General features: G+C 52.7%; 1 protein-coding gene across 1 annotated transcript; it reads left to right on the plus strand.

Annotated features, from left to right (window-relative positions):
- The first annotated feature begins 5,427 nt into the window (after positions 1-5,427).
- Positions 5,428-23,766, plus strand: MAP1LC3A (microtubule associated protein 1 light chain 3 alpha). The gene is made up of 4 exons (XM_054274680.1): positions 5,428-5,539; positions 15,488-15,543; positions 22,152-22,258; positions 22,769-23,766. Exons 1-4 carry the CDS (start codon positions 5,500-5,502, stop codon positions 22,929-22,931), a joined length of 366 nt encoding a protein of 121 aa, XP_054130655.1. The 5' UTR covers positions 5,428-5,499; the 3' UTR covers positions 22,932-23,766.
- The last annotated feature ends 1,310 nt before the right edge of the window (positions 23,767-25,076 follow it).

A 25,076-nucleotide genomic window follows, 5' to 3' on the forward strand; every position in this document is an offset into this window, starting at 1 on the left:
CTGGTTTTGTCTTATGTGTTTTTCTTCTCGTGATTGATTGAGTTTTTCTTCAAAAACCAGAACCTTCCTAGGACTGTTTTTGTTTGTTGCTTTCTCTGAACAAGGATTTGGCACAAGGGCATGTGCTCACAATTGGCTCTTGTGTTGAAATGTTTTCCTGCCACTTTCTCTCTGCTCCAGATAGAATTTTCATGGCTAAGGAAGGCCATTGAGCCCACCCATGGGAGGTCTCACACTGTCACAGCTCAATAGCCAGTTTGATCTGCTGTTTTCCTTTAGTAGTTTTTTATTGATGCCATTAAAGACAAAAAAAAACCCCACATGATTACTCCAAAATGCTCAAGGGGTTATTTTGGTGGACTTTTTCTTCAGGAAGAAAAAACAAACAAAAGCAAACAAACACAAACAACAACAACAAAAATGTTGTTGTTGACTTGGGCACTTGTGGCTTTCAGAGCCCCAGCAAGGGTGGGTGTGTGGGGACTCAGCCAGGGTAAGCTTCATGTTTGGGGTTTTCTCTGTGCATTTTCAGACCTGGACATGCATTTTCAGACTGTGTCTAATTTTCCAGGTGGTGGCCATGACTCTGAAGGTCAGAAATGCCTGCTGAGGTCTGTAGCTCTGGGTGTCCCACTGCCCCTGTGACTCAGTGCTGGTTGGTGCTGTTCATCAGCTGCTGCTCCCTTTACATTAGGTCTGGTTTGAGCCATTCCATCAAAACAGGGAATAGGGTCTGGATCCTGCCTGGCCTTTGGAGCAGCTCCTGGTACACAGCAGTTTACATAATGCCTGTGATCTGCAATAACTGAATGCTGCCTCCCAAAGAAATTACCTCCAGCAAGCTGAAGTCTGGGTAAAAACTGAGCACTGAGGCAAGGCAGGGAAAAAAGTGACCTCAGTGATCTCTCTCTGTTCTTTGTAACCCAGAGAAATATTTCCTTGGAAGTGGTGACCTGCTTATGGATTTTGGCTTTGCCAAGTAGGTGGCAGTGCTACTTCTCTGAACAGGAAAATCTGCAGTGTCCTGCATTCCTCTGGACACTTCCTTAAGAACAGCTGTCCTACAGTAGCTTGGGACAGAGAGTGCTGAGTGTTGGTTTTAGTTAAAACAAGCTGTAATAGATAACCTATTGTGAAACAAAAGATCATGGCCCTTTTCTGTCGTGTTGAGATCATAAAACAGCAGTGAAATGACTGAGCTGCTGTGTGCTGGTTGGTTGGAGGGTTGGGGGTTGGTTTGGGGATTTTTTCTCAAGGATTGAGAGCAGCCTGGCATGAAATATACTTGGGGATTTGAATGAAAGGCTCTTAAGCTGGGTTTGGAGTCAAGGAGTTTGTCAGATCCATCTGGGCAGGGCCTTACTTGGGCCATGTAGTGCCACCTTTACACCAGCACCCAAAATTAATTCAGATTTATTTTTTAAAACTGGCAAGAGGTGAAGGAAGCTGAAGAACAACAACTTCCATTTAGTTACTATGGAAAAAAGTAACTAAATTAAATAGTAACTAAACTAATAAACTAAACTGAAGTTTATTTGGATCAGGACCATTAGAGGGTCACAGAGCTGGCAGCAATTTCCATGTATGAAAGTTAGGGGAGGGTTTCACTGTCCTACTTTATCACAAACAGGGTCAAAAGAAAGGATGGATGGAGCTCAGTTTTTGGTCCTGTACTTTGTGACTCTGAGCCTGGTTACTTGTATGGTAAAATTACTGCCAAAGTGAGGAAGAGCAGAAAAATGAGCATTTTGGTTCTGGTCCTTTTTTGTAGCCAGGATCAGAGGATGCCTGGGCATCCTGTGCCACCTGCACCTTGGAGCTGCTCTGTGCTGGGGCTGGACACTGGCCTGGTTTGCTGTCCTGGAAAAGTCACTTTTGGTTTTGGGGGATCCCTGTTGAAGGCTGGGGAAACATCTGCTGCTGGGAAACAAACCCTGATGGATTAACAAGGCAATGAAAGGGAGTTTGGGGATTGCCCTGGGCTGGGAAGGGCAGCACTGGAGGCCCCAGGATGAGCTGCCTCTGCTGAGATAGGGCTCTGATAGAGGAGTGGAGGTAACCCTGTAAAAGCTGAGCTTGTAGACACCTTGTATGGATTTGTGTTGGCTCCAGAGCCCTCCCAGGAAACTCCTGCCCTGCCTAAAGTGGCTGATGAGTGTCCTTCACATACAGGAGACAGAGCAGCTGTGGCTGCCCCATCCCTGGAAGTGTCCAAGGCCAGGCTGGACAGTGCTTGGAGCACCCTGGGACAGTGGAAAGTGTGGGCAGGTGTTGCCCGGATTTTTTAAGATTTTCTAAACCTTCTGATGTTTACATTCTTGTAGCAAACTTTCTCACACACTTTGTGTAAATAACTTATTGTTTTGCATTCTTTTATGGAAGAAGAGAAGTTTGTTAGACTGTTTGTTTGTCCAGTGTCATTGGAGAGGTGGCACTGTCACCCTCCAATCCACTGTCACTTTTAGAAATCTATAAATGTTGGAGTCAGAAAATAAACTTCCCTTTTCTTTGCCTTGAGAGCAGTGGTGTGTGTTGTGGTGTTCGTGTCCTATAGTAACAGGCAGGGGTGGGACTGGAAGAGTTTACAGAATTCACAGAATTAAAGAATGACCAGGTTGGAAGAGACCTTCAAGATCCTCGAGTCCAACCCAGCCCCAGCCCCTCACCCAAACCCTGGCCCCCAGTGCCACATCCAGGCTTTGTTAAACACACCCAGGGACGGGGACTGCACCACCTCCCTGGGCAGCCATGCCAGAACTTTATCACCCTTTCTGTAAAAGATTTTTCCCAATCTCCAGCCTGTATTTCCCTTGGTGCAGCCTGAGGCTGTGTGCTCTGGCTGTGTCAGTGCTGCTGCAGACAGAGCCCAGCCCCAGCTGAGCACAGGCACCTTTCAGGAGCTGCAGAGAGGGATGGGGGCAGCCCTGAGTCTCCTTTTCTCCAGGCTGAGCACCCCCAGCTTCCTCAGGGGCTCCTCACAGGGTTTGTGTTCCAGCCCCTCTCCAGCCTCGTTGTCCCCTCTGGACACACTTGAGCGTCTCAAAGTCCTTCCCAAACTGATTTAAGGTCCCTTACAACCAAACCAGTCTGTGATTTATGTTTGATCTTGTCTTAGCTACTTCTCTAGGGGACAAAGATCTCACACCAAGAGAGGCTGGGCTAAGGTGAGCAGAGCTACACAAATCCTGGGACCCAGCAGCTGCAGGAGAAGCAGAAGCACTGGGGCTGCAGGGGCAGGAGCTCAGACACTGCCCTGGCCAGCAGGAGCCTGAGCATCAGCACAGTTCTGTTGGCAAAAATACACTTCCTTTGCCAGGATTACAGGATTCCTCCAGGGAGATTTCCCTCACTGCTGTGGTTTCACAAGATCCAGGAGTGCTCCTTATCAGTGGTGCTACCCTGTGGAATGCTGGCATGTGGGAAGCTCCTTGATGATTCCAGATCATGTTAGGACAGCTCACAGGTGCCTTAAACCTTTGACTGACTGGGAGAGAGGGGGCTTGGATCTGAAATGCACCTCCTTAAATGAGGAGTTTTGCCAGTGACATCTGGAAGACCAGACAATAGAGGCATTTATGTGTGCAGAACTGTTCGGGAAGCTGAGGGCTGAAGGAAGAAGTAGATAAATTAAATCAAACTTATTTGATCCACATCCCACTTCTGGAAGCACACTAACATGCTGAGAAGCTCCAGAGCTCCTATGAAATGGAGTTTTTTCTCCCTTCCCAGGTGTCTGGATAATATTCTGTGGCATTATGGCCCCAGTCCTGCAATGAGGTCTGCATGGATAAAACCAGGGGCCCCATCACTAAATTGGAAAGACTTTCACATTCCTGTCATGGAAAAGAGGTTCACACTTTATAGCAACAGTAAAAGTCCCTTTGCTGAGGATGAAGTCTGTAAGGGTCATCACTTGCCATGTCTGATTCAACATTCCTGCTTTCCCTTCAGTATTCTCTGATTAACAGGACCTATATCAGAGATTAATATCTCTACTTGTATCTTAATTATGAAAGTGAATCTGAAGAGTTTATACTTCCTTACCAGTGTGTGCTTGTTTAACTACTGCTTGGTCAAGGAAAATCCATTATATTGGCCACGAAAGTGTTTTCTTTCTTGGGTAAATTCAACAAGGAAACAAGAATATCTTCAATTCTTGTTAAACATATATTTGTTTAAATTGGTGACACAATAATCATGACAGTTCTTTAAAAACTGCATCTTTCCATTTTTTAAAAAAAACCAAGGTTATACTTAATCCTTTAACATTTTGTGTTCACTCCTGCTTTGTGCCAGTTCACTGTAACAACGAGACACTGCTCCAAATGACACAGCTCCTGTTGTGGTGTGCAGTGAGGAGGGATATTGGACCTGGTGAAACACTGACGCTCTGTTTGCAGTTGTTTTTGATTCATTTACCAGCTCCAGAAATAGCTGCCCTATTTGTAGTTGTGCTGCAGGCTTTAATATATTCAGCATAGCCATGGCTGTGGATGCAGCAGGGAGAACAAGGGGCTCGTTAGCGGGAGATGATTGGGGTAGATGTGGGAATCACAAATGTCGGAGTTCCTCTGAGAGAGCAGTTTCTGTCCAGGTTTGTTGGCTGGAATCTGTGCTCCGAGCTGTTGTGGCTTCATCCCCACCCAATCCCTCCTTCTCCACCCTTCTCACAGCAGCCACATTTGCTGCCCAGAGCTGGCAGTGACACTTGGAAGGTGTTTGAGTCAGAAGATGCCACTGCAGGCCAGAGTCACGGACACCTCTGTGCTTTGAGCACCTCTGGAAACCCCAGCCCAGGGGTACTGCTGCTGCCTTAAGCAGGGCCCTCAGGTGCTCTGCTCCATCAGAACTGGAACAAATGCTCGTGTTTGGGGTCAACTCTGAATAAACCACCATGTCCCATTGGGAAATGGGGATGCTCTGCCATGGTGTTCCTACGGCACAGCCATCCTCGTGTCACCAGCCGCTCTCTGACATGTTGGGGCTTATAAAAAAGAGAGGGGCAGATAATAATAGGACACGAGGGAATGGTTTTAGACTAAAAGAGGTGAGATACCGATTGGATTAGGGGAGGAATTCTTCCCTGTGAGGGTGGCGAGGCTTGCCACAGGGTCCCCAGAGAAGCTGCGGCTGTCCCATCCATGGGAGTGTGCAAGGCCGGGTGGGACAGGGCTTGGAGCAGCCTGGGACAGTGGAAGGTGTCCGTGCCCATGGCAGGGGTGGCACGGGCTGGGCTGTACGGCCCCAACCCGGCGGTGGCTCGGTGCTGTCCTGGCCCCAGGGGTTGCTCGGTGCTGCCCGTGGCTCGGTGCTGCCCGTGGCCCCCGGGTCGCTGCGGGGCCCGTCCGGGGCGAGCTCCGGGGTCGCGGGGGTGGGCGAGGCCCCGGTCGGGCAAAGCCCCGCCCCATATGGGCGGTGCCTGGTGACGTCACCGCCGCTCCGCCGCAGCCCCAGTGCAGACGGAGCCGCCCGGTCCCGGTGCCGCCCGGTCCCGCCGCGATGCCCTCGGACCGGCCCTTCAAGCAGCGCCGCACCTTCGGTGAGCCGGGACCGGCCGGCAGCGGCCGCGCGGGAGGGAGGGAGGGACAGACGGACGGACGGACGGACGTGGGGATCTGCCCTGCGCCGCCCCCGCCGTGCTGCCCTGCGGGCCGGCCCCGCCCGGGCCGGGCTCGGCCGCCGCGGCTCCCGGCGGGCGCGGCCGCGGGAGCAGCGGGGCCCGGGCCGGGGGCGGCGGTGCCGCAGCCGCCGCGCGGTGATGTCATTGTCATCCCGGCCGGGCCCGCTCCGGGGGGGCCGCGCCCGCCCCATCCCCGCCGTGCCCCCCCGGGCTCCATCCCCGCCGTTTCCCCCCCCGGGCCCCATCCCCGCCGTGTCTCCGCTGCTCCCGGGCACCGCCGTCACCGGGGCGCGGTGGCGGCCGCAAGGGGCCGTGCAATGTCCGGGACGAGGGGGTGGCCGGGGGTCCCTTTTGGTTGTCAGAGGACAAAGACCTCCCCAAAAATCGCCCCCCGCGCTCCCCATCCCGGCGGCCTCGGGCGGGTGTTGCAGGGTGCCGCACGGAGTCAGTGATGGTTGTGGAGGCTCAGTGCTCACACCCTCCCCACCCCTTTGTCAGAGGTGCGTCCTGGGGACGCTCAGAAGGTGAGGAGGTGACTGTAGAAAGTCCCAGATTTTTATCTCCAGACCCGATAGCGGAATCCACAGAAACACCAACTGCTCTTTCCCTTGACCTTTGCCAGCTGGCGCAGGGAGAGGTGTGTGTTTCTGGCAGGTTAAATTCCTGGGGAAGGGGTAGCATTTGAGCTTTACTTGCTGTATAATGCTGAAATCAGTGTTTTCATGCCATAAAACTCCCTCATATTATACCAGAGACTGCCTGAACGTAGGTGAGGGCGTTTCCTACATGAGATTTAAAATTGGAGCTTTTGCCTGCTGGAAACTGCTGATCCAGGCCCTTGCTGCTCTCCTGGAAACTGTAAATATTTGGTATTTTATTGGCACAACCCTTCTGGCCTTGAATGCTTACCCAGCCCTCCCCTGCCACAGGACCGAGCCAAGGGAACACGCACAAACAAGAACCAGCCCAAGCCTGGGAGCTTGGGATCCTTGCTGGGAGCCTGCTGTGTTCTCCTAAGCTCTGTCTTAAAACCAGCAAAGTCCTAAATCAGCCCTTCAGTAACTACCTACTGTTAAACTGGTGAGAATCAGCTTATTATGGTTAAGAGGAGACGGGTTTGCCTTCGTGGATTGCTCAGACTTTCTTTGAGCCAGAAGGAAAACAAAATCGGAGGCTCAGAGCAGTTGAAAGCAAGCAGGATTAAAATAGCCCAGGAGGGACAGAGGGGGTGAGGGAGTTTGGTGCCGGCAACTGCAAGTGCTCCTTGTTTCTCTGTACTTTCCTCTGCCCTTTTGCTCTCTCAGCTGACTGGGCTGCAGAGCTGAGCCAGGAGGAGGAGGAGGCCTGGCAGCCCCCGCAGCTGCTCTGGGTCAGGGCTGGAATTACTCTGTTGGAGAAAGTAAATACGGCTTGTTTTTGTCTTTGAATCATTACACAACAGGAGCAGGAAGCGATTGTTTACAATGCAGTTGGAGAGGGCTGGTGGAAAACATCTCCAGCGATTCTGTACCCTCAGAATGGCTTGATTTTTAAGGCTTCAAAACTTTACAGAAATGGAAGCATTCCAAAAAATCAGTGAAAAGGCAGAGTCAGGGTTATGGCTGTTTACAAAGGCACCCAGGCTCCAGTTTCATGGCAAGTGGCTGCCTTAGGTCTTGGGCTGCTGCTCCTCAGCAAAGATTCTGCTTTCCTCAATGCTTGTGTTCCCCTGTGGGGGCCTGAATATATGTATTGTTATGGAGACAGTCCCTGTTAAGATCTATGTATTGTAAGATCTATGTGTGGGTCCTAGTTACTCCAAACGAGCTACAGCTGCAAAGTCCTTAGTTGGGCAGCAGCTGTGGCTTGTGAAGGTAACTAGGACCCACACATAGATCTTACAATACATAGATCTTAACAGGGACTCTCTCCATAACAATACATATATTCAGGCCCCCACATTCCCCCTTCTTGTATTTTTGGAATTTTTCTGTTAATTCCTTGTGTTTGTTCATCTGCTTGGTCTTGGGTCTCTCCTGAGTAAAATTTCCTGATTTCTCTTAATCACTGTGAGGACTTAGAAGGGGACTGGCTGGGAAGCAGCAGGGGTTTGACCTGAGGTGTGTGGAGGGCACGGAGCAGTGACTCTGCCATGGCCTCAGGTGCTGTCCCTGCTGTCAGGTGAGCTCTGTGGGCCGGCCCTGGGCAGCAGAACCTCCTTGCTGTGGGTGCAGGGGGAAAATGTGGCAGCACCCTCTGCATCCATGTGCTGAACCCAGAGGCTGAGGCGTGTTCAGATCTGTTGCAGGAGTCCAAAACAGTTCCCAGAACAAAGCTGTGGTCTGTCAGAGGAACAGGCTGTCCTGGCAGTGCTGGGAGCGTGCAGCAGCCTGACGGCACTGCTGCTCTTCCCGAAAGGAACACGAGTCCTTGGGAGCCTTGTCCCACTGCTCCTGAGCAGGGTTTGCGCTGGGCTGGCAGCAGCTGCCAGCTGTGTCCTCAGTGCAGCACAGAACAGCGTGGTGATGGACACAGGCCTGGGTCCTGGGCTGGCTGGTGACCCAGAGCCCCTCGGTCCCGTGTCCGGCAGGAACAGAGGCTGGGGCACACCCACGTGTGTCTGCTGGCTCAGCTGGAGCCCCTGGCTTGGGGACAAACACAGAGGTTTGACCTCAGCCTCTGTGGACAGAGTGTTCCCATCCCAGGTTCCATCCTCTGGCAGATCTGCCCTTGGCTGGGGGAGCCACCCCTCCTCAGAGGAAAGGCAGGGGTGGGTGTGGAGCAAATCCCCTCTTGGCTCTGGAGAACGGCATCCCTAGGGGCTCACCCAGTGCCTGGACCCACTGAGAGACCAGCAGGGCCTGGATTGTCTGCCTCACACACCATCCTGGGCTTATCACAACAGTTCTGCTCATTGGTGGCTTGGGAAAGCATCTGGATATTGATGTGAGGTTGGTCTGTGAGCCCTCGCTGGCCCTGGGCTGATCCTTGGGTGTCTGTGCTCTGAGAGCTGGGGTTCCCTGAGAGGAGGATACTGCTCCAAGCTGCTGCTTAGCTGCCTGTGTCTTGGATTAATTACTGAGGACATTCTGTGACGTGACTGCATGTGGGGGTCATTATCAGCATTGAAGAACTGAACAGGCTTGCAGAACAAAAGCCAAACTGACATGTAGACCACAAATTTTGGTTTTTTTATTATTATTCTTTTATATAACACAAGGTCCTGACTGGCAGCCAGGAATAATAAAACCTGTGTATTTTGTTTATTACTTAATTTTTTTTTTCACTATAAAAACTTCAGATCTTCCTTTGAGCCAGAAGGGTGGAGACTGGTGAATGCAGGGTGGTGGGCCTTTGCCACCTCTGCCAGTGAGCAGCCATGAGCCATGGATAAGTCATGTCCCTTGCTTTGGTGTTCCCTCTGTGGTCAGTCTCAGCAGGATCACAGCCAGGAGAGTCACCTGAGAGGTCTCACAGTGTGTCACTTGCTCGGGTGACATTCTGTGCTTGACTGGCAGTGTGTAAACACCACCAGCTCTGTCATGCTGTTGTTTGCTGCCTTTTGTCCTCAGAAGGTGCTTTAAGGCTGTGAGGGAAAATGCAGGAATGCATCCAAGACTCTGGTGTCTGGCACGTGTCCCCAGAGCAGCTGTGCATGTCCAGGCCTGTCTGTGCACAAACAGCAGGGAATTGTGCTGGGCAGAGGCTCCTGGTGCCTGCAGGTGCACGGGGGGCTGCACCAAAATACAATCCTGCCAGCAGGGCCAGGGCTTTCTTTGAGCAGTCTGAAGTGTCCTGAGTAGTCCTGAGAAATCTGAGAGTGTTCCTGCTGTCATGGGGATGGATGGGGATGGATGGCAAGGTTGTGCAGGTGGAAAGTCACACAGCAGGCAGAGGGAAACCCTGGCACAGCCTCCCCAGGGTACAGAGGGAACTTGCTGTTCCTTTACCAAGGATAGTGAAATGTGATTAAATGTTGAGCAAAAAAGCACTTCCTTATCTGAGACTGTGATGTAAATTCTCTGTTTGCCATCCTGACATGACACAGAAGGTGCTGCCCATTTCCCCCTCACGCTCAGAGGGTACAGTAAATTTTAAGCTGTTTGGGTGATTGGAGGTCCAGTGCTCATCCTGCACAGCCCATGGCAGGGGTGGATCACAGAATCCCACAATGGTTTGAATTGTAAAGGACCTGAAAGATCATCTGATTCCAACCCCCTGCCATGGCAGGGACACCTTTCACTAGCCCAGGTGCTCCCAGCCCCATCCAGCCTGGCCTTGGGCACTGCCAGGGATCCAGGGGCAGCCACAGCTGCTCTGGGCACCCTGTGCCAGGGCCTGCCCACCCTCACAGGGAGGAATTCCTCCCCAGTATTCCATCTAACCCTGCTCTCTGTCAGTTTAATGCCAGTCTGCCTTGTCCTGTCACAGTGGTACTGTGCAATCAGAGGACAAGTGTCTTGACATTTATTTAGAGTTCACAGTTGTGGTGTGGCTCTGTTTGATCACAAGCTGAGCCCTTATCATGATTTGCCAGATGCAAATGCTCATTCCTGGAGCCAGGCTCAAAATCATACTCCTGTCACACTTTTAAATGCTAAGAAAAATGAAGGTGTTTCCTCTTTGTGTCTTAAAATCCATTTTCAAGCTCTGTTCTGGAGCCAGGAAGATTGGGAATTTTTGCCAATGAATGCTGGGATGCTTCTGCAATGACAGGGCCCAAGAACCTGGCACTCCAAAATCCCCCCAGACACTGCACATGTGGTATTATTGCAGCTGTAGTGATGGGATGGAGAGCCATGAAGACAGAGCATCCACTGCTCCATGTTTATGCTGGTAATAACTTCAGGGACAGTGGAGCTTCAGGCTCCACCTATTCTGTCATGCAGAGATATGTTTCTATCAGTTCAAAGCTTTTAGGTTCAGGGCAGTGTAGGTTTGGTCCTGAGTCATTTCTTCTGTCTGGAGCACCCAGCTTTGCAGACAGACAAATAAAATAAACCTGACAGTCAGAATCACTGTCCTGTGCAGCCTGGGACAGGCACCCTCTGGGGTGCTGAGGAACCTGCCCTGGGCACAGCCTCCTTCCTTCCTGCATGTGGGATCTCCTCTCACTCCTCCCACAGCACCACTGGCCTCAGAAGGAGCACTGGGCAAGGACAGGTCAGGTCAGCTGCTGGGTGAGCCACACACACTCACAATTTGGGTGTTTCCTGGTGGTTAGAGGTGTCTGGCCTTAGGGTGGTGTGATATTACAGAAATAGTCATTGATGTTCATCTGGAATGACCTGCATAACTGGCCTGTGTCTCCAGCCCTTGCCAGCTCACCCCACACACATCCTGATTTCAAACCATCCAATTCCTGTAGCAGCACTCTGCCCTGGGACTGACCACAGCAGCTTCTTGAAGAACCAGGTTCATTTTTGCATCTCCTCAAATCTCAGGCAGATCCCTGTCCGGGCTGGCTGGCAGGGTGTTGTGGGGATGGCAGGGAGAAGCCACAGGGCTGGAGGTGTCAGGGATGTGTCTGTGCCCTCTGGAGCTGTGGCACTCAGGGAGGGGCAGCAGCTCCTGGCTGATTTCTGCTCTCTGCTCTCAGCCCTGCCCAGCTCAGGAGCTGTTGATCTGCACACTGCTGACGTTTCCAGGTGGTATTTGCTCTTAGTGGTGTTTTCCTGACAGCATTCCTGCTGGTCACAGGCAGCAGGGCCTCTCCCTGTTGTCCATCTGCTGCCTTGGGGCAGCACCAGGGCCTGAGCACTGCTTGTCCAGAATCCCTGGAAAATGGTGCCCCTTATGCAACAGCACTGTTGGAGGACTTGCCATGTGTTTTCCTTCTGTCCCACCATCTGTATCTTTTGTCTGCTGAGGCTCTTTTTCCAGGACTGTCCTTTCATCCCGTGCCTGCACAGCGCCCAGCACAGCAGGGACCTGGCTCCCGTGGCCAGGGCTCCTGGGCACAGCTGATAACAAAGGTTAATGTTTGCAAAGTGTGCCTCCAAATTTTCCACTGTTCTCCTCAAGCGCCGAAATGATCTCACCCTGCATTGCCATGGGATACACTGTGTGCTCGCATCTTTTGGAGCACAGCTTGGGAAGGACCTCAGTCAAGAAAACAGCCAAGATTCTGGTGTTTTGGGCAATTTGCAAGCTTTGCTGTTGGTACTTGGAGGAGAAATAGGCAATTTCCCGGCATATGCAATGCTACAAAAATACTCCTGGCTTTCAATAGGCCCTAGCAGAGAAGTTTCCCTGGGAAAAACCAATAAAATTGTGTGGTTTTTATCGTGCTGCCATCTTGAGATCTGCCATGCTGGCGCTGGAGACAAGGCTGGCTCCCCTCAGGGCAGGGATGTGGTGCCCACAGCTGGAGCTGTGGAAGGGAAGGATGGGGCTGTTCCTTCTCGTGCAGGTCAGCGGGAGCAGCAGGAGCCTGGAGCCCTGAGATGCTGCACTCAGGGCTGGTGTTGTGCTGCACCCAGGGCTGGTGTTGTGCTGCCCTGGCAGCCAGCAGGGACCAGAGGAGAGCATGGATGGGGACAGGGCTGTGCAAACAGCTCTGGTTTGCTCTGCACATTGGCTAAGGATTAACTGTGGCCAGGTGCTGCAGGGATGGGGAAAGTCTCAACTTCAGCACAGTTTGGGAGAGCTGCAGGAGGAGAACAAAGTTTGTAAGGTCAGGTCTGTTGTGTGTGAATGTGAGAGTGCCAACACTGCAGGTGCTGGGGTGGGGGGGTCCTGCCTGTCCTCAGCTGTGGGGGCTCCAGTGCTGGGCTGGCACCTCCAGCCAGGTTTCTCTAAATGCCCTTTAACCATTTTCTCTGTATCCCTGTGACTTAGATTACACTGCACAGACACTGAATTAAGGCTGGTATTTATAGCTGCTCCTGCTGTGTGATGTTGGTGCTTCCATGAGTCACAGGCTCCACCTCTGGCTCCCACCCCAGGCTGAGGAGGGTGTGGGTGACCATCAGACCATCACTGTCTCCTGCTGGAGATCCCTTGGATGTGAACACCTGGGTGCACAGGAATCACCAAGGGATTGATGCAGCTTTTCCTGATTGCCAACCCTGCTTCCTTGGCTCTCCTAGGCTAGGATGGGACAAAGTGTGCTCTTCAGCAGTGCCTCAGGTGTCCTGGACACTTCTGCCTGTAGGTTCAGGAACTTGAGCACCTGAGGTAGGATTGCTCCCAGCTGCATTCCCAATGGAGTTTCTGAAGTGAGCAATTCCAGAGGAAGAAGTGCAGTGCTTGAGGTGTTTGTAGGGATGCAGCAGCCCCTGGAGTAAAGCAGCACCTGCTGCCATTGCCCTGTGTCACCTGCAGATCAGCCTCCTGCCACAGACTGCCCTGAGGTCAGGGAGGTGTGAATACCCGGGGCCTGCAGCCAAAGGGAGCAGCTCCTGGGCATGGGGCAGGTTTTAAAGGCTGGGACAGGGGAGCTCCCACTGTGGCCCAGCAGACCTGGGGCAGCTGAGAGCTCTGTCACTGGTGTCTTGTGCCCTTATTCCTCCTGAGCACGGAGTCAGCAGGAGCTGGAAGGATCTTTCTGCAGCAGCCACCTTCTGCCCAGGGCACCCCATCTGCTCCCCGTGGGGACAGAGGACTGCACCCCATCTGCTCCCCATGTGGTCCCAGGGCTGGGATCCTGAGGCACTGATGTGCAGCTGGAGTGATGATGGACCCTCTTCCTCTCTGTGTGGCACCATTTTCAGTGCAATGGGCAGGAGGCACCTCTGTTCCCACTGTATAAATGGAGGTGCTGATGGCTTCTGTCACCTTGTGCTGCAGCTGGTGATGCCTCCAGGGAGCAGGGAGGGTGTCTGGCATGTGGCTGCCCTTTGGCACATGCAGCCTGGGCCAGCTGGATGCTCCAAGATTACCTTCATTTACTAGCCATGATAACATACCTTCAGCAAATTCCTTCTCTGACCCTTCTCACAATTACCTGCCTTGTTGGGGCTTCTGTGCACACAGCCCTGAGACCTTGCAGGGCAGCTTGTGGTGTTTAGGAAGCTCATGCACATGATAGCACGGAGAGAGAAGCAGGCTGGGGTGACACTGAAGCCAGCATGACTGGCCAGATGTGAGGACACAGCTCTGCAGGCTCTGCTAACACCCACAATTCTGAGCTGGCTGCAGTCAAGCTGCTGCAATTTCCATGGTGATCAGTGCTGTCCAGCTGAGCTCTGGATCTCTGCAGCCTTTGGGATGCTCCATCCTGGATACAAGTGACATGTAGGAATGGGCTCTGTGGGCTGGGTGCTGCTGGCACCGTGCCCTTCAGCACTGCCAGGGAGGTGTCTCTGTGCCAGTGTCACGTTGCTGCTGATGTCTCTGTCATTCCCTGGCTGCTTGGTACCTCAGGAGAAAATTGTCTGTACCACAAGGATGACTGTGGATCCCTGGAGCACTGGATTGGATGAAAAGGAAACATGGGAAGCTGCATCTTCAGTCTGCATCTTCAGTCATAAACCCCAAAATAAATATGCCTGAATTTTTCATGCAATCTAAATAATCTTGCTCTGTGTTGCTTGCCTATGGAGTCCTACAGAATAAAAGATCTAACAGCTCCTAGCAGAGTGGTATTTTCCTCTCAGAGGAGGCAGAAATGGGGCTCAAAACTTTCTATGATCTGGTGATTTTGTAGTCTTGTGGCTTTTAAGGAAACTCCAGTTTCTTCCCAAGGTCATATCTAGCCAAATTCAACATATAAGAAATAAAGTTTTATTGAGTGCTCAGAGGAGAAATTATCAATATTTCTGAGGCAAAAACACTCATGCATTTACCCAGCCCTCCATTCTCACAGTGGGCCATGGGGAGCTGGGGCTGGGTGAGCTGCTCAGGGGAGCTGGGCTGGGGCTGGGGCTGTGGCAGGATGGTTCTGTGATAGATCCTGCAGTACCCAGATCTCCTTTCTAAGCAATGCTCAGTCACTGACCTTCACCCCTGCCTTGGTTTCTGGGCATTTCAGTGCAGGCTGTGAGGCACCTCCCAGAGCAGTGGCAGTTCAGGAGCAGGACAGGTCTGTGGTGTCCCAGGAGGAGCAGGCACAGAGAGAACATACCCTGGTACTGCTGCTTCTCTGCTTTCTGCTGCTCTGGGGTGTGGGAAGAGGAGAGCCCTCTGGTAAAGCAGTGAGGGCTATGGGAATTCTCCTGTCAACTGGAAGAGTGCACAAGCTTTGCTGCCTGTTGTGTGTGTCAGTAAACTCTGGAGGAAAATGGAATAGGAATAGAAAGTGTGAGAACAACTGCAGGAGAAGTCTTTCTGCATGTGGGTCATCTCCTAGCTTCAGATTTTCCTCCTGCCTCCAGGCCTGGCAATGTCAGGCCAGGAGCTGTTGTAGCTGCTGCACAGGTCTGTGCTAGGGCAGGAGTCCTCCTTGGCTTGGTGCAGCTCTTGTGGAGCCAGGCTCTGTGCCAGGGAGTGCTTGGAAGTGAGCAGCAGGCAGGAGGAAATGGCTGAAACCCATCCCCAGCTGGAGAACTGTCCCCTGGGGGAGGCATCCAGGAGACACAATGAGCACGGCCCCCAAAGCTGTGCTCTGCCCTGCACCCACTGCCAGCAGCTGCACGTGCCTAGGGTGGATTTAAGTGAATTTTGTGATCTTTATGGTGTCCTTTCACTGTCCTGATTGCAGGTGTGGTGCCCAGGTTTAGCAGGGCAGTGTCCCAGCCTGGGGTGGCTGAGCCCATGAAGGGTTGGTCACTGGAGCTGACACCTGGCACAGCATGCTCACAAAAGGCCTCTGGGGAGCAGGATGTGCATTCCTTGGGAAATGTCCCTCTCTGGGTCAGGCTGTGGCTGGCAGGGTCGGTGCCTCAGTTCTGCCTGCCCTACCCCACAGGGGTTTCTAACTCGATTTCTTCACTTCTCTCCCTCCAGCGGATCGTTGTAAAGAAGTGCAGCAGATCCGAGAGCAGCATCCAAACAAGATCCCAGTAAGTGAATTGTTCTCACTCTTCTTGTCAGGCTTTGTTCTCAGAACCTTCTGTGCTCCTGGGTGGCCTCCATGGAGCTTGCAAAGCTTTGCTGCCTGGAATCAGCACAGGATGGTCCCCATGAACCTGCAGTGCCCTGTGTGTGCCAGCTGCCCAACAGCAGCCGTGTTCTCTGCATGCAAAGCACAGCTCCAAAGCTCCTTGCTGCCCTGGAGGCAGGGGGCTGATTTCATCTCAAACCTATTTCCAAGTGAGTGCAGTAGGAGAAGACTCTGAAATGGCTTTTGTTTTGGCTGTAGTAGCTACCTGATTTGTCCTGGATAGCCTGGTAAGGATTTCTCTGCCCAGAGAAAGATGTGTGGGCTGATCTTCACTGCTCTGAAAGCACAGAGGCTCTTTTAGGATGATTCAGAGCCATTCTGTGCTGTCCCAGCACCTGTGGATGACAGGCACAGGTGAGACACCATGAGCTTGCAGTTCTTCCTGCCCATGTCACACCTGATATGCTGAGTTGCTCTTTGGCTGAGTCTGCTTTTGAGTTCTACCTGAGTATTTGCATCTCTTCCTGAGAAGATGGAGGACTTAGAGGAACATCCTGTTCCTAGAAGTGTCCAGCACCAGGTTGGACAGGGCTTGGAGCAGCCTGGTCTAGTGGCAGGTGTCCCTGCTCACCTTTAAGGTCCCTTCTAACCCAAATGATTCCATGATTCAATGAAATTATGTACTTGGGGCTTGCTCAGCTTACTATTTGCTGTATCACAGCATCAATGACCAGAAAGACAGGATTCCTAGCTCAGCTCCCTCTCAGTGCTGGATGAACATCAACCTTGTCTTAAAATTGTACACTATCAGTATTTGGCCTTCAAGACTGAATGTCTCAAACTGCTCTAGCCCATCTTAGTCCTCTTCTGCCTCACTCTTGTTTTGTTTTTAGCACAGTGTTTTCTAGCCAGAAGAATTCTCTCTCCTCTCCTCTCCTCTCCTCTCCTCTCCTCTCCTCTCCTCTCCTCTCCTCTCCTCTCCTCTCCTCTCCTCTCCTCTCCTCTCCTCCCACCAGCACTGTGGTGTTCATGTGATGTTCACGTGTTTCCAGCTCAGCAGGGCAGGGCTGCCCCTCACAGCACCCTGGGCCAGTGCTCAGGTTGTCAGCACATTGATTACCTCTGCTCTTAACATGGTTTCAATGGCATTAGACTGGCTCTGCATTTCTCCAGAGCTGTGGCAGAGCTGACTGCAGTGCATTCAGGCTCTGGCTGCAAGGCCAGGCTAGAAATGAGTTGTACATAAAATGCACCCATGTGCACGTGTCAGGTGCCTGCATACAAATGTGTGTTGCTTGGGGGATGGACAGAAGGAGCCAGAGCATCCACAGGCAGAGTTCTGTGGCATTACTGGGACATGGTGGGAGGTTCCCATGGATGGAGGGCTCTTTGTGTTTGGGTCAACACCCCAAGTTTTGCTGGAGGGGTAGAAAGAATCAGGTGGTGAGAAGGGTCATGAAGGCTCGTGGGGCCCAGCTGTGTTTGTGTCCCTGCTGTCTCTGGTCCCGGTCCCTGTTGGAGCCCAACACAGCTTGGAGCTGTCTCTCCTGTCCCAGGGAGGTTTCAGGGCAGTGGTCAGAGCCTGGTGCAGCAGGGTGGTGTGGGCACTGCCATGGTCCAAGCACTGCAGGCCCATCACTGTAGCAAGTCTTGGTGATCTGTGAGAGTCAGGAGCTGTGTTCTCCAAGTGCTTGGCTTCCCTGGAGAGACACTTGGAATCAGCAGAGGGGTCTGAGCCCCCAGCCAGGGCAGTGAGGGAGGTCCAAGGTCACACCCTTAGTGCTGACAGAAACCACAGCAAAGCTGTGCAGCACCTGCTGCCCTCCTGCATCTCCAGTTTCCAGCCAGAGTCCTTGGGCAAGTCCCTTTGGCTTTGAGAGGGGGCCAGGAGGGTTTGAGAGGGCATGGCCTGGCCGTGTGCCCAGGGAAGAGCTCATCTCTCCTGTTTCCATGAGGGAACTTGCAGGGAAAGCTGAGGAAGGGACTGACGTGGAGTTCTTTGCTTCTGTTTCACGGAAGGCTCATGCCAGGCTGCCCCTGGCACGTGCAGTGAGGACAGCAGGAGCCAGGTCCCCTGTCCATGCCAGGGGCTCCTGTGCTGTCCCTGCAGGCCCAGAGCTGCCTGCTCTGGCAGGAGCTGCTGACCACAGGCACACCTGCAGGCAAGGTGAGATGGTTGTGTTGGCAGCAGGGGCTGCTCACGCTCTGCTCTGCTGGGAGGAAATCTCCATCTGCTCCTCCCTGGGAGTCAGAGCAAGTAGAGAACTTCAGCCTTTCCACTGGGACCCCCATCCACAGCTTCAATATGTTTTCAAAATCATTTCTGTCCTGTTAGAGGACAGGGAGCCTGTGCCCCTGCACCATCCCTGCCTCTCTCAGCCCCAGAGACCTTTCTGGAGATGATTGAACCCTCAGAGAGTCTGACATTGCTGGGGAGCAGCTGGTTCTGGGCAGCAATGGGAGCAAACCCCTTCCCAAAGCCCTGCAGTGCTAAATCCAGGCAGGCCTGGTGAGGGCAGGGAGGGCTGAGGGGGAATTTGGGCTCTGTTGGGTTCATCTGGGCACCCACAGAGGAGCATGGAGAGACAGTGGCAGCTGGGAGAGCCCACATGATGCCCTGGCCTGGCACGGGGTGGATGGAAACCCAAATCATGGACTCAGAGGAAGGGACAACCTTCTCTGGGCTCCTGGGAGTGCTTTTCTGGGGAGCTGCAGATCCAGTGTCCAGCACTGACATGACTCTGGATGAATTAACACCAGAGCACCTTTGTGACTGAGGGCTGCTTTGTCTGGTGCCACTAAAGCACCTGCCAGAGGGGACAGGGTGGGGCTGGTGCAGGCTGTGCTGGTGTGATGTCTGTGTGTCTGTGTCAGTCTGTGCCTGCCTGTGGATGTCAGGGAGGTGTTGCATGCACACATTTGAGCCTCTGTGCCTGCTGGGAATGCATTCCCAGCCTCACTCCTGCTTGGACCTTGCCTCTGCTGACCCCCACATCTGGCCATATTCCCTACCAGACTCCCTGTCCATCTCCCCAGAACAAAGGGTGTATTCTGTATTCATCAACACTGTCCAAGCCCCTCTGCAGCAGGACCAGGACTTCAGGCTCTGCCCTGAGTGTTCCTCCTCCCCACCTGTGCCCACTCATGGTTTCTGCAGAGATCTGTGGTGGTTCCCTCTGCAAGAGCAGGTGTCCCATGCTGAGGAAGGCCTGGCTGGAGGCAGCAGCTTGGAAAAGGATATGGGCTGGGAGGTGGCTGTGCACACCCTCCCTGGGGCCACAGGGTGTAACTTTAGCATCTGATCATGCTTTTCCCTCCAGGGCTAGACAAGAACGTTTTGTCCATTGGCCACTTGTTCTCATAGCTGGGTTACCCAAATAGCAGCTCGTGTTCTGGGAGCAGAAACTCTTGGAGTTGTTCTACATGAGAGGCTCTGTGTCTGCTCGGGGCACAAGGCAGCTGCTGCTCCAGGAGCCAGGACAGCCACTGCATCCCATTCTTGGATTAATCTAAAGGTGGTTCCTCTTGGGATGGAACTGGCTGGTAATGAGAGACACCAGCCTGTGGTCCTGCTCCTGTGAGAGCTGAGGCACCATCCAGGTGTGCAGGGCCCTCTCTGCAGGTGAAGGTGGATGCACAAACAGCTGCTGTGTAGCTGCTTCTCCATGCAAACCAAAAAGCTGAGGGGCCACTGCTGCCTGTGTTTCCCAGCAGATCCCTGTCTGTGGTGTTGGGAGGACTCAGCCCCTCAGGACTCCTCTCGCAAAAGCCAAAATACTCACCTGTCGCAGACATCTTTTATGGAAAATCCTTTCCTTAGGATTTTTCCTCCTGAGAACCTGAGTGGCCTCAGGAACAAAATGTAAACAATGATTATCTGCTGCTGTGGAATGCAGCAGGTGCATCTGTGATTGGCCCATGTTGGATGTTTCTAATTAATGGCCAATCACAGTCAGCTGGCTCAGACAGAGAGCTGAGCCACAAACCTTTGTTATCATTCTTTGCAATTCTATTCTTAGCTAGCCTTCTGATGAAATCTTTCTTCTATTCTTTTAGTATAGTTTTAATACAATATATATAATAAAATAATAAATCAGCCTTCTGAAACATGGAGTCAGATCCTCGTCTCTTCCCTCATCCAAAAACCCCTGTGAACACCGTCACACCTGTCCTGTAAGATTCAAGTTAAATGCAGTAGGATGGTTCTGCTCATCTTGTCCTCCCTGTGCCCTCCTTGCGGGGATGGTGGGCCATTAACAGCTTGGTGGGGGATGTCCCAATGCATGATTTACTCTTTTGCAGAAAGGGGTTCTTTATTCAGATCCTCCTTTGCCCACGAAGGCTGCCTGGTGTTCACATGCTGCTGGCCCAGTGCTGGTCTCCCCTTGGGTGAGATTTGTCCAGGGTGTGTGGGAGCCCAGGACATCCCTCTGTCTGTCCAGGACCATGCCAGGGGGCTCAGAAGCCCTGGCACGGAGCCCAAAACACCTGTGGGTTTGATTGTGACCCATGGAGCAAGTTACCAACGTTATATGAAGACCAGTAAGTCACGACAGTTTAAGAATGATAGTGAAGATATCATGAGGTGAAAAAGTAGATTTTGGGGTTTCTGGTATGGGGATTCAGGAGGCAAGATGGAGGGAACTGGGTGTGTCTAGCCTTTCTCCTTCTTCTTGGCCTCCATCTTCTGCTGTGATGGTGGCACTTTTAGATTGCTTTAGAGTGGAAGCTCAGTGTCTTAACACAGGTGATAGGTATTGGAAAGTAATTGTAAACATAGTACATGTAGTTTTTAGTATAAAGACATAACACTGCCCTGGGGGCAGGCAGAGTGCCTGGGGCTGTCCTGCTGGATGGACCTCGGCAGGGCAGGAGAAAATTTTTTATAGATAAGATACAATAAACAACCTTGAGACCGAGAAATTAAGAGCCCTGACTCCTCCTTCAGGCGCAGGGCTGGGAAAAGAGACTTTGGAACTTTTCTCGGGGTCACTGTGACCAGCGAGAGACCCCGACAAGGGCGGGCTCTGCAGAGGCTGTTTTGGTGCAGAGCCCCAGCAGGGCCCCTTATCCCCTCTGTGTTTGGTGCCTGCGGCCCATCCTGTCCCACCAGCCTCAGCCATCAGCCCATCATCAGCCTGCAGCCCAGCCTGTCCCACCAGCCTGGGGCTCCTCAGCCATCCCCAGCTCCGGGGCTCCGCTCTGTCCCAGCCGGGGACTCTGATCCACCTCGGGGGGAGCCGGGCACGGGTTCCGCTGCTGCTGCTGCTGCTGCAGAGGCTGAGGTGCCAACACGGGATCAGAGGGAAGGGAAATCAGGGAAGGGAAATCCGTGTTCCAGGGGTTCTCTGGTCCTTCTGGCTCCGCAGAGCCATCTCCTGGGGATCCTCCTCTCTGCACCCTGCTCCGTCCCTCTGCTGCCAAAAGCCATTTGCAGCTCTTGAGTATTTCTGGAAAGGACCTGGGAAAATAAATTCTGGCAATTCCTTGCCTTATAATGAAAAATACTGTTCAGTGTCAGGTGGGAGAGGATAATGGGCTGATGAGTATCCAAGAGTCTCTCTGTGGGAAAGTCAGCAGGTTGCTGGACAGATGTGAGACAACAGCACTGCAATGGGAACATACTAAGCTGTATATTCTTCACTTATTTCATTTTTCTTAGAAGTACATTCCCTATTTTAACTTCCTGCCACTTTTTTTCTCAGAATACAAAGGTACCTTTCCAGGCTGGTTTAGAACAGCAATTGTAGCTGTCAGCAAACAGCTTCACAGAAGAAAATCATTAACTATAATAGCAGGAAAATGGATCAGAAATCATCATTCAGCCATTTCAGAATGTAGGGATGGTTAGAACTGTTCCAAGCAAGATGTCTGGCAGAGGAGGACGGGCTGGGTTGTCCCTGTGGTGACACCATGCAGGAGTGCCTGGGAAGCTCAGTGCACAGCTGGGGTGGCCCTGGGTTTCTGATCCTTCTCAGAGTCTGGCTGTTAACGTAAGGAGTGGGACTGGTGAGATCCAAACCCCCCTTCCTGAAGGAATGCCTGAGTGGCTTCACTGGAACTTGTGAGAACTTGAGAACTGCTTGCTTGGGAATATCCACAGCTGTTCCTGAGCAGGCAGAGGGATGCTGAATGGCAGCAGGAAGCAAACTGCATCATGAGCTGTCTGTAGCTCAAGCCAGCAAAACCTGTGGGTTTGGTCAGTCAGAAAGTGATGGTAAAATATTTCACTCCTCTTCAGATGTCCTGCATGCCAGAGTACAGAATCTGTATCGGTCCAGTGGTGCCCACTGTTTCTCAGCCTATCAGAGCACTTGGTGCTTTAGTTCATTGTTCTGGACACTGTTCACTGCCTGCCTCAGGCACAGGTGATGGATGAAGAGCCATCTGCAGCCAGCCTGCTGCTCACTGCTCATGTCTTTTTTTTGTTTTGTTTCCTGTGAGAGTGAAGCCAAGTGAGGCTGTACCTCAGCTTTTCTACCCATGCTAGTTGGATTTGTATCTGACCTTGGGACCAGTGTGGGGGCACTATGAACATGACTAATCCTGCCCTTGACTTTCCCCCAGGTCATCATTGAACGCTACAAAGGGGAGAAACAGCTGCCAGTGCTGGATAAGACCAAGTTCCTTGTCCCAGACCATGTCAACATGAGTGAATTGGTCAAAATAATCCGGTGAGTGGGGTTAGTGAGCCTGTCCTTGCCCACAGGCCACTCACTGCAGGGTGCTGGGGTGAGGGTGAGGGTGAGGCAGCTACTGAGGGCAGGGATGGGGACGTGGCAGCCCCTGCATCCTTGGGTATGGTACAGGCTGTTGTGGGGGGGCAGGGGAGGGCAGGTTCTGAGCACCTTGGGAAGGGCTGGGGTCTTTCCCTCAAGGGGACACTCATGAGCAATGAAGGGATCCCATCCCCTTTTTATTCTTCAGCTCAGAGGGAAGAGGCCCCTCTGCTTTGCCCTTGCTAGCACTTGGAGTAGGAGGGCTTTGCAGAATCCTGGCTCAGGAGGCCTTGGAGCCTTGGGCAGCTCAGATTCATGGACACCATGTCCTGAGGGGTGGGAGCAGGTCCAGAGGAGGCCCTGGCTGTGCAGGCCTGGCCCAAAGGGAACAGCACTGCTGGGGAGGAGGAGCAGGCAGTGAGGGCACCCACCCTGACCCTGCCCCCTCTGCCCTTGCCCCCACAGGCGCCGCTTGCAGCTGAACCCCACCCAGGCCTTCTTCCTGCTGGTGAACCAGCACAGCATGGTCAGCGTGTCCACCCCCATCTCGGAGATCTACGAGCAGGAGAAGGACGAGGATGGCTTCCTCTACATGGTCTATGCTTCCCAGGAGACCTTTGGCTTCTGAGGGCTGCTGACAGTCGGCTTGTGGAGACAGATGAACTGTGGCACAGAGGCCCCTGGCCTCGGAGGACAACGCAGCCAGAGGCTCACGAGAGGGGGGCTGTGCTGACCCCCGTCCCCTCCCTCCCTCCCTGTCACCCTCCCTGTCACCCTCCCTGTCACCAAAGAGGCTCGTGGCGCGTGTTGGACTCGCACAACCCCTCCCCTGTGTAGGTCAGTCCCGCTCTCCCAGGCGCCCGCCCAGGCGTGTGACACCCCCAGCCAGCCCCGCAGACCCTGCTGGGGCCTGTCCCTCTGTCCCCGTTTCCCTCTGTCCCCCTGTCCCCGCGCTGCTCTCGCTGTGCTGTGTGTGCTCTGCTGCTGCCAGACCCGCTGGGCCGCTGTCACCCAGCACAGGGGGAGCCTCCTCTCCCCAAGCACTCACAAAGGGCAGGAGGTCTGCAGAAGCAGCTAACAGATGTTACCATTGCTCCCGAGTTTTAATTGATTTTAATTACACCCATATCAGATTCTTGGTGCTACTGAGTAGATGTAGGCGTCTCTATAGGACTGTGGATAATGTATATCCTTTAGATTTATTTTATTGGTTTGTTTGTTTGGGTTTGTTTGTTTGGTTTGGTTTTTTTTAGGGATAGATTGGAATGGGGAGAGGGGGAAACTTTCCTGTATTCTGTAGGTAATAAATCAGGCTTCATTGCACTTTAAAGCATAGTAGATGTCAGAGTGGAATTTTCTTTTAATTTATACAGGTTTGCCATCTATAGTGCTGCTCCTCTGTTGACAGTTGTACCTATATTATCTTGTTTCTTTGTTTTTTCTAATAAAATTGATTTCCCTTCTCTCTGTCTCCCCATTGCATGCAATTTTTCACTCTCACTGTGTCAAGGAGTTCACTGAAGGAATGTACTGATTTATATTTGCTATGTTCCTGTCCCTGTTTCTCATGTATTATACCAAAAAAATGTATATGACAAAATCCCCCCCAGTTTAATCTATACAAAGGTATATATATATATATATATATATAAAAATATATATATAAAATAAACATAAATTCAAGTTGTGTCTTGTAGGAATGTTCTGTTCCCATCTCATTTGTCTGTGTTAATGTCTCTGGTATATCAAATGTGATGTGTGTTCCCCATGTTCACTGGTGTGTGTGTGTGTACCTGGCCAGGCTTCTGAGCTGGTTAAAAGAGCAGCTGGTTGGGATGAGGGGCTGGGACAAAGGGGGAAGATTGGTTTGGAGAACAAAGCACTGGATAGTGACAGGAAACATGGTTGTCCTTGCCCTACCTGTGTAGAGTCTCTTGTCCTTTGATTAAACTTCCTTATCTGGGAACAAAAACTTGAGGGGGAGGCATTTGTGAAGTGTGTTTTTAAGGGAAGCTTTGAGCAGGGCAGGAAGTTGTGGCTTATCCTGAACCCTCCATCAGACTTTTCTCCAGGCTAAGGCAGGGGCTGATGGACCATGGGCTGGTCAGTGTCTCCCTGCTCCTCAGCTCACTCTCCTTCCTTTACACTGCCCAGCAGAAAAGGGTTTGGGCACTGAAAAGACTTAGGGCTTGCCTGAGTTGCAGCCCACACTAGCCTGACGGTGCCACAGCTCCCTAGGCTGGCATGAGGGGCTGATGATACCACCAGGCTCCTGCTCCCACAGAATCCCAGGACGGGTCAGGCTGGAAAGGACCACAATGGCTCATCTGGTCCAACTTCCCTGCTCGACAGGGGTCATCCCAGAGCAGGTGGCACAGGATTGTGTCCAGACAGTTCTGGAATATCTCCCGTGAGGGAGACTCCACACCCTCTCTGGGCAGTCTGTTCCTGTGCTCAGTCTCAGGTTAAGGGTTTCTGCCTGTTGCCTCTTGTCCCATTGCTGGGCACAGCCGAGCAGGGCCTTGCTCCAGCCTCTGCCTCTTTAGATGTTCGCACACGTTGATGAGGTGAATGCGGGACACGCGTGCCTTGAGGGACCCCGGGCTGCAGCCAGGGACAGGCGAGGCAGCCTCGGCAGGAGCGGGACCCGTGCGAGGCCCTGCCGGGCCCTGAGGGGAGCAGCGCCCGCCAAGCCACTTCGGCCTCTCCGCTCTGGAGCTGCGGCACGGCCGGGGCTGCTGTGACTCCCCCGGGCCCTGCCCGCAGCCTGAGG

This window comes from Melozone crissalis, unplaced genomic scaffold (assembly GCF_028551555.1).
Source record: "Melozone crissalis strain CALT ecotype California unplaced genomic scaffold, PUWL_Pcris_2 ptg000017l_1, whole genome shotgun sequence".
NCBI classification, from domain to species: Eukaryota; Metazoa; Chordata; class Aves; order Passeriformes; family Passerellidae; genus Melozone; species Melozone crissalis.

Bases quoted from the DNA above. Each gene is read 5' to 3' on its own strand.
- MAP1LC3A (XM_054274680.1), top strand. From the start codon at position 5,500: ATGCCCTCGGACCGGCCCTTCAAGCAGCGCCGCACCTTCG. The intron at 5,540-15,487 runs GTGAGCCGGGAC...CTCTCCCTCCAG, and splicing joins CAAGCAGCGCCGCACCTTCG to CGGATCGTTGTAAAGAAGTG. The intron at 15,544-22,151 runs GTAAGTGAATTG...ACTTTCCCCCAG, and splicing joins AGCATCCAAACAAGATCCCA to GTCATCATTGAACGCTACAA.